Consider the following 11,663-nt stretch of genomic DNA (forward strand, 5'->3'; position numbering starts at 1 on the left):
CGGGCCTGCTCAATATTAAAACCCGTGTTCAAAGTGTTTGCATTGAGCCGCTGATCGCTGTAGCAACCGGGCTGGCTTTTGTTTTGATTGGCTAATGAATCGGGCTGAGCTCATGACAGCTTGAGTTCACACTGTGGGCTGTAAGAAAATGTTAAAGTCAGAAGTAATTGAGCTCACCCATGAGAGTTGAAGGGTGGAAATGTATAAATTCATCTTAAACTGGGAAATTGGAGCAACAGAATTCAAATGCACCGACACACTGACCTGCTGTGTGAGACTGTGTGGAGCGACAGCTGGTAGTGTCTTTATGAAAGCAACGTTTCTGTGCGTCAGAGAGCCACAGCATCAGCCTCGCCGGCACAGATGTGTAGTCGTGAGGATGGAAATAGCACTACTACTGTCAATACAGAACTTTATTAATGCAGTATATTTTCATGTCCTGTTTGTTTTTTTACAAGGTGTTATATAGATTTGTTTCATCCATAATTATACACCAAGCGATGCACTGATATTTAAAATACATACGCGAGTACTACCAAAAAAGACAGTTTCAACACTTAGCGCTCTCACGCAGCAAGCTTTCAGACCACTGCTCAAGGAAGCCTTGTACTTGCTGATTAAAGATTAAAGATGAAACAATCCCTTATTAGTCCTGCAGTGGGGAAATGTGTTCTCTGCATTTGACCCATCCCTGTATATAGGGGAGCAGTTAGGGGTTCAGTGTCTTGCTCAGGGACACAGGACACGTAGCAACCAAGGATGGAACCTTGCGGTTACCGTACGACCCTCTCTACCCAGTGAGCCACGGTCGCCCAGATGTAAGATGTCCCAAAATTGACTTTGGTCAAGAGGTTGTGTGATTCATTTGAGCAACAGTGAAGTGATTAACAGGACAGAAAAGCAGAAGAAAATATGTTTTTCAAGCTTTTTCACTGCGAATTGCTGAAAAGGTTTTTATTGTAAGGCGTCTAAAATAATTCACATAAAGCAGGGAAACTCAATCTGTCTTTGGTCGATCTGGTAAACTTTAATCTAGAGGTGACAAGTCAAAAAAAAGGTATGGAACCACTGCATGAAATGAATGCACTTTTCATGAATTTACTGCAAAATCATTCCAGGCGTCCAGAAATCCATTTTCACAGGACGTTTCATATCAGTCAGATGTTTAACCTTGTTTGCTTGTGTTCACTTGATCTGGTTATTAGACAGACTTCACTTTGAGTACCTCTGTAATCAGTACTACAGGACATTTAGGCTGGGTTGTACCTCTGAGGATTCCTTCTTTTAAACCTGATTAAACCATGGTTTAACTTTAAATCATGTTGAGCCAAATATATAAAACATATTAATATATATACAAGTAAACTTGACCTCTTTGATTAGATTAGATTCTCCAAAGTGTTCCAGTAAATGGTAACTGGTATGGAAGGGATTCCCAAAAGAGAAGTTATCAAAGGGATCATGACAAAATTGTATCCATTTGTTACCGATAATGGTTTTTAAAGTAAAACGTGAAAAGCTTGAAAGTTCAACAATGCCTCTTTTTCATTAGTTTTTTTTTAGACTTTGTTTGGGAATGTGTACTATCTGTTCTGTACTATAGCTCCCTTTTTGTATTCATAATGCATCTGAATTAGCTTTTTCCCCCCAGATAATACCCGACAGACTTTCAGCATGGCAACGCCATGTTGTTCCCAGAGGAAGCAACCTTTCCTCCGGCCTTCGTGCATGGATAATGTATGAGGGGGAAAAAGGTCGCACTCACCTATGACAGACACGCAGCCCAGCGGGGCTATGAGTGATGCTGGGGCAAAGCCGTAGGCAGCAAAGTTCCCCAGCTCCCCGACACCCATGAGGGCCACACCGCACCACCACACCACAGACCTATAGTAGGGCTTGGAGCCTCGCTGAGACTGACGGACGTGGGCATATTTCTGTCAGGAAGAGAGGGAACGGGAGCCAGAGGCATCAGTCAGATTCAGCAGAACTGGAGAGCTGCTTAAGACAACATACACCACATTCATACAGCCACATATATTACATCTGAAAAATATGGTGCAGTTTATAATTCGATACAGCATTACAGAGGCAGTCACACCATGACACTGTCTGCTGATTAGCATTTCATCTCGGAAGTGGCATGACACTAATTAAGCAAATCAATGAGGTGGGAGGCCATACAAGGCAAACTCAAATGTATACCTCATAATCATGAACAATTCTATCTTCACAAGCTAACACTGGCTAATAAACAATGGTTTTCATTCTTTTCCATCACGTTTCACATTAAGTTGAAGCTGTCAGGCCCTTTCAGTCTGTCTCACACACCCTGCTTGCTGCTGCCACAAACTCTCTCTGCACCTGCATCAGAAGGAGGTTTAGCATGTGCTAAACAGAGAGGGAAAAAGACACTATGTTGTTATTATGTGTATCGCACAATGGGAACGGTTTCAACTGTTTATCCATTACTATTAGCCAACTTTTAGCTAACTATTTCATCTGTTTATCTGTTACTTTTAGCAACTATAAGCTAAATATTTCAGCTGTTTATCTCTTACTTTTAGCTAACTATTAGCTAACTATTTCATCTGTTTATCTGTTACTTTTAGCAACTATAAGCTAAATATTTCAGCTGTTTATCTCTTACTTTTAGCTAACTATTAGCTAACTATTTCATCTGTTTATCCATTATAAAGCTTTACTTTTGTAATACCCATATTCTTGAATTGTTGTACATCTTAACCTGTTCGAACAACCATTGGATGTTGATTAGTTATTGTCTCACATTCTTGGTATGGTGTCGCTGTTGCATCTGCCATTTTTCAATGTAAAACAACCAAATTGAATTGATTCGTCTTATTTCACCCACTGTGGGAAAGGCCATTGAATTTAGTCCTTCATTAGTCACTCATAGGGAAGCTTTATGCTGCAGGAAAGATTAAGTGCATTAGCAAGTCTGACTTAAAGATATATTCAAGACTAATTCTATTTGTATGCAACTGGCCCCTGATGCCTAAACATTCAATTATATTCATTGTAATTTAAAAAGCTTTATTGCTTAAAGACAAGGTCATTTCTGCTGTCTGCTGCACAATGGCTGCTGTGAACATGAACAAAGTCACACAGACGTTCATGTTCATTCAAAGAGATCCTGACGGAGTCTGCTAAAGAGAGAGCAAACTGTCAGGAGAAAGGGAGTCTGGCAGTGCTTAGACTAGAAGAAGGGTCTTAACAGGCGTCAAGTGCCTGCTGGGTTGGAGTGTTTGCTGTACAGCTGGACCCCAGCGCTTCCTACCTGTATGTTGAGTGAAATGCTGATGAAGATATTCCCACATATGGAGATTATGATTCCCAGGAGAAAGGTCTGTGGGGAGAGAACAGTAAACAGGCACAAGATTAGGGGACGCTCTACTTGTCACACAACAAACACCCCATAATACTTTTAGCAAGTCTTCCCTCCAGCTGTGACATCTGTCATATCCGTGACAATCAGAGACTTGCTTCATTGGTGCTCTGTTCAAAGGCACTCGCGCGTGTGTGTGTGTATGAGTGTGTGTGTATGAGTGTGTGTGTGTGTGTGTGTGTGTGTATGTGTGTGTGTGTGTGTGTGTGTGTGTGTGCTCCTGTGAAACAGAGGCTTCTATAGGGTTTCATGATATCAAACTTTTAATTCCCACACACTCAAATACAGTAAAAGGCAACACACACAAACACACATATGCCAAAACACAAACACTCCCTCATCCTCTCAACTCTCCCACGATATACGACACCTCACAAAGGTGCAAGGATGCAGGTTGGTACACACCTGTGGACACACAGACACCCTGGTCGTGACACATAAGCAAAGTTTTGGGAATAGAACTCCGGCAATGTGCCGTGCATTGTTGGTAGAAAAAATGCATGGCATTGTTGGTAGAAATTCGGACAAGATTGAAGCGTCACACAGCCGTGCTAGTGGCTCTTTTAGGCTGTACTTAGGCCAGTGTTTTTCAACCTTTTCTGAGCCACGGCACTTTTTACATTGAAAAGATCCTGCAGCACACCATCAACCAACATTTTAGCATAATACAGCATATATGCCATGGTGTCAAACTCAATCTCAGAGAGGGCCAAAACTAAAAATTGGGACTACGTTGCGGGCCAAATAAATTACCATTTAATAAACAGGATAGAAGGGATATTGGACAAAGTGCAAAAAGAATACATGTTTAGGTAGCTACATGAAGCTAGCGTAAATTCATGCAGGACACGGAGGTTATACGCCCCAGCTGTAACCAGCTGACAGCCAGCCGATTGAATCATAGCTTCCGATCGGCCACGCACCAATCACAGCCCACTCTCACTTCACGGAGGTTTATTTAAATATGGCTTCCTTCTCACTGATTCATTCTACATCTACGCTGCTACAGACCACACTGCTGGCGAAGCTTCGCCTCCTCCACCCCAGCCTCCACCTCTTTGTTAGTTCATCTTCTGGCAAATGTTTGAAATGTATTTAAAAAATGTACCTCTGTCCTGTAAACCCAGGGGGGTTATTGCTCGTGCTCCCGGTCTTAGCTCAGTAGCTGCTGGCTAATCCGGGGAGCATTCAAAGAGCGGAGCCATTATCACCAAGTTTAACTGTATTCCATTTGTTGCAATAAATGGTTAAAATCTATAACGAGAGTGTTCCTGACTGAAATTATGTTATGCATACGTACCAGAGCCAATTTTCTTGGCTGCCAGTTCATTAATATCTGGGGTCAACAGAGTCACACTTTGCCTTGAGTGTGTCATTACACTGGAGGTCTATCAGCTCCATGTGGATGTGCACAGGTGCTCTTTCCACTTCAACTGCAAACGGATTGCTGAGCAGTTCAAATTTAAATTTCTGAGCTGCAAAGTCGGCAAATCGCCGAGTGAACTCCGTGCCAAGTGCGCCCAGTTATCAGCAAAATGCGCAGTCGGGAACACAGTGGAGGAGACTTTTACTGCATCACACCCGTCCCTGAAGCAGGAGGTTTAGCTCAGTGAGATGCTTCGTTATGTTGCACATAAAGCCAGCTCACATCGCCACGTTTCGTCCCGGAGCTCTGTGGTGTGGCGGGCCAGTTATGATGAACAATGATATTTTCTGGCGGGCCGTTGTACCGAGGGCCGGATATATGCTGACAATTTAATGACAAGTCTCTCAATGCGTTGATCCTTACGAGGCTTTTCATCTGGGTTATGTTGTTCAGGGCCCAGTTCAGAGTCTGCATTTTTCTCCATCACTGTTCGTCTTGTGATCACAACCTCTCCCGCGCGTCATTTAATTCTACCGTTTTAAATTAACACGGTCATTATTGCACTACCTACTGCCACCCACTGGCATGGAAGAGTATTATTACTTAGCCAGCCATTATTGCAGCTCAGACGCTCAACAATGGCGAAGTATTTGCAACAACTATGTGGCATTCTCTGTACCACTCAGACACTTTTTAGCAGCTCATGGACTGGGCCTTGGATGGAACAGAATCCTTCACAGCTGCCGACCTGGATGATATTGTCGTTTTCAGTCTCATGTTGGAGGACCACATATCTGAGAGAAGTTCTACACTGGCTGCAGCAGGTAGGTTTGACTGTTTCGCCCAAAAGATGTTCTGTGGCCCAACGGGAAGCCAAGTATCTGGGCTATTTGATACCCCAACAGAACAAGGTGTCAGGCAGTAAAGGTCTGTCTGCTTCCCCGTACCAAGAAATAGCTCAAGTCCTTCGTTGGCTTGGCTGGTAGGTATCTGCAATTATTTTTACCAATTTGCCAAACGAGCAGCCCCTTTAACAGACCTGATCCGGAAGTCCAGCCCCAATCAACTGCCAGGGGAAGAACAGCATGAACAAGCATTCTTTGACCTTGAGGGGGCATTCTTAATGTCCCAGTATTGCAGAGCCTAGATTTCAACGAGCCTTTCATTGTCCAAACAAAGGCTACGGTCGAAAAGTAAAATAAATGACCTAATGTCTTTTCCTAACCACTTTTCCTTGACCTCGATGGAAAACGTCATGAGGTCAAGGAAAGATGTGAAGTTGAAGTCGATAGAAGAATTGTTTTTAAATCTCCTTTACTTTTGCCTTGTGTTTTGATGCTTTTAATGGTTTTATGTGAAGCACTTTGAATTGCATTGTTGTTGAAATGTGCTATAAATAAACTTGCCTTGAAGGAGAATTCATAAAGATTTAGGAAAAGACATCTGCGGCTCTCAGAGAATCCGACTTCACTTTCACTATGTTACGTAACTATGATGCGACCGACATGGGACTGGCATGGTGAAACTACGTTGTAGATGGACTACAAAAAGTGCATCTTGTACTTCACCCAGTGATTTCTGATAACATTTATAATGCAGGTTATGTAAACAGCTCCTTCAGACACTCCCCTTCCTTCCTACTGCTGTCACACTTTACAATCAACACTGCTGCCAATAGATCGCAAAAAACAAAACTGTTCAGTATTTTCTATGGACATAATGTAAATGTAACCGTTCAGTTATATTTGAGCTTTTTACAGTTTAATTACTGATTATAGACCTATCGTGTCCTTTTTAACTGATGCGTGTAGTTATTGCACTAACCCCAGTTGGTGCTGTCCCCACTGTGGAGTAAAGTATGACATCATCTTAAACTTGGACAGTCACAAAGGTTTGTATAATGAATATTGAGTTAATTCTCCCTACTTCTTTTTCGGACATGCAATATTTGTTCATGTTAATACTTTGTTGTTTACGAGAATTTGCTGTTAATTTTATTTTTTATTCTTGTTTTTTTACTTTTTTGTTACATGTTCAAAATAAATAAATATGTAGGCAATGAAACAAACGGCTTGTCACTGTCCACTCATATTTATCAACATGAAAGCCATTAGTAGAAGACTGTATGAGAATAATGCCCCTGAAAAGAGGCCCTGGGAGCGGTCCGGCTTCAGGGTGAAGTGTCTGGCCATCTGTTAAGCAGAGACTCACTCCATCCTTGAAACTGATCACCGGGGTCTGCATTGGCTTCATAAAATGGGACCACTAGATGGCTGTTTTAGACCGGTTTCAGGTTGAGTACCGACCAGGTAAAAGCCAACGTCGTGGCTGACTTCCTGTCTAGCCACCCTGATGATGAGCCCCCCCCAGGGGAAGGGGAAATGTGTAAAGGTTGCCTTCTACCTTTTCACCAGGCCCAACAGTAACAGTGGGGTTTTTTTGTGCTTGATTATTAATTTCAGTCTAATGTTCCAGTATATACATGACACAAGCTTGTTGAGTGTTTTATGGGTACTTAGGATTTTGTTGCTGTTCTGCCTGATGTTGTGGTAGATCAGCTGCTCAGCAGCTCGATCAAGGAAAGTGGCCACAGGTTTGCCTCATTATGTCCTGTTAGCAGGGAGAGGCCCTGTTAAGATGTGTATGATGGCTAAGATAGTTCTGCAGTAAATCCCATTCTACAATATGTTGTGTGCTCACTGGTGTTAATGGCTGCCCATAGATAGATTGAGATGTCAGCAGTAGCTTAGAGTTCATGTATTAATGCTATGTTCATTATTCTGTGTGATTTGAATGCTTACTCTGCTGAGTTCACCCTATGCCTACCTGGGCAGGTGGCATGTTCCAGTTAGGTGAGGCTGAGAAGGTTAGAAAGCCATTCACTGGAGCAAAAGGGGAGAGAAGAGTTGACAGCTTGCTGTGAGGCTGTAGCCTTCTTTTGTTTGGCGTTTGATTCAGTTATGTTAAGTTTCACTGGGTTTCATTTTCGCCCTTTGTTTCAGTGAACTTTTGAAAGAATAAATACCACTTTGTTTGCACTACTCCTGCTTGGGCAATATGGCTACGTTATTGTAGCCAACTCTCAGCAGGAAGGCATAATTGGTGTTTAAGTGATGGAAGGAGGAACAGGATCCATTTGCTTTAAGTGTTCAAGAAAACGCCGGGCGACTTTTCCCCCCATATACTGGGAAAATGATTGCCAAGAGGAAATTTAATTCCAGGCCATAAACATACTGTGGGCTGTGGGCGGACCAAGTTTACAAAGAAATGAAAGCGTGCAGTGGGGGTGGAATGTGAATGATTAAAACCTAAAGAAAGAAACTCAATCACTGTAGAAGAAGTAACAGCAGCCAAGCAGCACATCCAAGTATTTATCTCTTGAAAGAGCATTATGAGATGGGATGCACAGTGATGGGAATTAAAACAAAAGACTAGGAGGAAGAGGAGCTGCAAAATAACAACAATAACAAGGGAGGGAGAACAGTATAGTGAGAAAAGGAGAGAGGACAGCAACACCAGGTATAAATCTAGTGGACTGTAAGACGTCGCAAAAGACACCTCATTCAAACGCAAAAACAAGCTGTGACACATGCAGGCAATGTGCTCAAAGTGGTTGGAAGACATTTCATACAATCGTTACCAAAACAGAATTAAACTCACCCAGCTGTCTGCCCACGTAGCAGAGGCTGAGTTGCGGCGATGTACTTGAAAGTGTGTGTACTAGTAGTTCCGTTAGCTGATGGCCAAACGCACCGTCCAAAACAAATACTGGAGTCAGCAGGCCGTCGATGGCAGTATGAAACCGGCAATAAAAGTTGTTTTGAGAAAGTGTGAGTCACCGCAACCACGAGAGGTCCTTGAGCATGCAGCCATAACTGGCTGAAGGTATTATGCAGTTTGCTGCAGCAGAATGCTAAATCAGCCGTGGACAGACACACACACACACACACACACACACACACACACACACACACACACACACACACACACACACACACACACACACAATCACATGATCCTCCTGGTGGAGATAATACAAATAGAAAGAGGAGAGGGAGTCAATGCTCAGGTTCAGTTGTCCATTCTGCAAGATAAGACGGGCAGTGGGTTATTGTCAATAATATCCATCTGATACAATGAGATAACAACACTGTGATCAAAGGCTACCAGAATGAATGGAGTGTAAATGAATTCGTCTGATCACTATCACACGATCCAGAGGTAGTCTAGAGCTCCCGTAGCTGTGCCTACGGCATCATAGCATCTGAATTGTAAGTCGCTTTGGATAAAAGCATCAGCTAAATGACTGTAATGTAATGTAATGCAACATTATTAGGCATCCTCAGAGAGCGTATGAAACATCTCTTCACACCCCTGAGGGGAAGGAGCTGTTATCATAGCTTCCTCTTTGAGTCATTACGCAAAGACCAAAGCTCATTCTGCTTTTTCCGTCAGCCTCAGAGACTACAGGGAAGCATACAAAGGAACGCCGGACAAAACAGTTTCATAACCTTTTCTTTTAATGAGACAAGGTCTTGTCCTCATGTGTGCTTCATCACAGGGGCAAAAGATGACTTTGAAACTGTGTGTGTGAGGTGCAGGTCTAGACTGCTGCAGAGCTTCAGGTAGTTCTTTACTAGAATTACAAATCGTAAAATAATATTGTGTGGCACAATATTTTATTTTCACTGGAGAGATCAACCACAGTTTTACTTGTTGGCAGCTCGGGGTCAACGTTTGCACTGCCTCAAGACTTGCAAGGTTTCCGCACTGCTGCTCTTAACTGCCTACATATGATATTTATGCATCAGCATAATGATAATATATTGATACAATATTAATTAATGAGTTCCCCTTCAGACAAGACTAAGAGTCTACATCCATGTGAGACTGTACTTTGACACATTGGTGCTTTGAGCTAAATGCTATTGTCAGCATGCTAAAAAGTGACAATGTTAATGTGCTGCTGTTTAGCAGGTGATGTTAACCATATTTGACATCTTAGTTTGGCGTGTTATCATGCTAACATTTCTTAATCAGCACTGAACACTAAGGCTGATGGGTTTTGAAGGTATTTAGCCATCATCGCAAGTATTTGACGGATGAAGATTTTGACCTGATGGTGACACTAGAGGAAAAACTCACTAAAATGATTACAATTCCTCCTGTGGCGGACATGACAGCGCACATGTCAGTTCCATGGTAGTGTTAGATTTTGTCACTGATCGCCCAAATCAGTAGATTTGTCCTCATCATTGGCTCACGAATGTCTGTCCAAAAACAAATGGCCAATCAATATTGCCATATTCCTAGAGGCTAGCGTGATTAGAAGAAACTTCACATCAAAAACATAAAGTGATGCATTTCATCCAGTATAGAATAAAAAGCAAGGAGGGCCAGGCTTACCCAATATTCTATTGTCCAATATTGTCAATAACTGAGTCCCACATTTGCATCTCGGTTTGGAGTTCAATATGTGTGTCATTTCTATCCGTCGTTTGTCTGCATGTGTAAACATGACAGGAATACACCATCACGGTAGCCTGTAGCTGATACAATGGTTGATGTAATACACCCCCGTCTACTGCCACGACAGACAAAAGTCCCTTACTCACTTTTAAGCACACAAGACTTCCCCACAGCCCATTTTCAACTAGTTTTGACTTATCTGATCATCGCCCAACAGCCCGCTTTAAAGTCAGACCACTTGTGTTGTACCCTCTTTATTGCATGACACAACTCATCATCTCCTCACCAGCCTGATAAACATTTTAAGCCTGGTGGATTTCTGAGTAATTTTGAATTTGAAACCACCGCATACGCTCCTCTATCTCACAGCGTGCCTCTATCTTCTCCTTGCCCTCTGCTCACCAAGTCGGATGAGTCCACTGACCTGTAACAGAGGCAAACAGGATTTTGACTCCAGCGTGTGTGTTTCTGTTTGTCTATACATGTGTGTGTGATGATGCTTGCGATGCATCAGAGGTAAACAGGATTTAGGAGGAGGTGGGGAGCAGATGGGCTCCCTAGGAGATCCCTAGGGGAATGATATCATCACATCAAGGTAAAAAACGTGTGCGCTTGTGGGAGTGCAATGAAAAACTCCATCCTGAAATGTTAAGCAGGCAGAGAGAGCGTGGTGGGCTGACTGTACTGTATGAGAGATGACTACTGTGCTCTGTGGTAATTCATGATCACAGACGGCATCATCCATCAGGCCAGCTGTGCTCCGTGCACCAAACCAAGATCAATAACCCTTGTCAAGCTTTACAGGACGAGGAGGGTAAGTGGCCCGCTGCTTTGCTGTTACCGAGCCCACGAGGGGGCTGCTGGTTAATACTGAGAGGAGCCAGGAGGCATAATGAGGTGTTGTGTGTGGGAGCAACAGTGTGTTAAGAGCACACTGCTGGAGGTACAAACTTCACACAGGAGATGTAGCAGTTTGAAGTGTGAGGACAGGTGGAAACCTCCGGTTTTGCTGAGTAAAGCTAATCATGACCATCAGGGGGCGACTCCTCTGGTTGTATAGAAGTCTATGAGAAAATGACTCTACTTCTCTCTTGATTTATTCCCTCAGGAAACATTGTAAACATGAGTTTATGGTCTCAATCTCTAGTTTCAAGTCTTCTTCAATACAGCATGATGTTCATTTAGTAAATGATGGTCCATTTAGAGACAAACAGACCATAAAGCAGGGGATGCTTTAGGGCGGGCTTATTGTGATTGACAGGTCGCTGCCAGAGACGTGTCTACGTCACTCCTCTTCATTCCAAATATGGTAACTTCCGTTCATTGGTTGCTAAAAAAAACAAATGGACGTAATTCAAGATGGTGGAGGCGAAATCACTGAACTCGAGGCTTCATACTGCAGTCCACACACCAATGGGTGACGCC

General features: G+C 42.9%; 1 protein-coding gene across 1 annotated transcript in view; it reads right to left on the minus strand.

The window, feature by feature from the left end:
* nipal2 (NIPA like domain containing 2) overlaps positions 1 to 11,663 on the minus strand; it is a 29,229-nt gene that overhangs the window by 11,792 nt on the left and 5,774 nt on the right. Inside the window, exons 2-3 of the mRNA XM_079165289.1 lie at positions 3,296 to 3,364; positions 1,766 to 1,934 (exon numbers count right to left, since the gene is read on the minus strand). Of these exons, the coding sequence (XP_079021415.1) occupies positions 1,766 to 1,934; positions 3,296 to 3,364 (238 nt within the window). The remainder of the gene's footprint in view (positions 1 to 1,765; positions 1,935 to 3,295; positions 3,365 to 11,663) is intronic.

This window comes from Pholis gunnellus (genome assembly GCF_910591455.1).
Source record: "Pholis gunnellus genome assembly, chromosome: 8".
Taxonomy (NCBI): domain Eukaryota; kingdom Metazoa; phylum Chordata; class Actinopteri; order Perciformes; family Pholidae; genus Pholis; species Pholis gunnellus.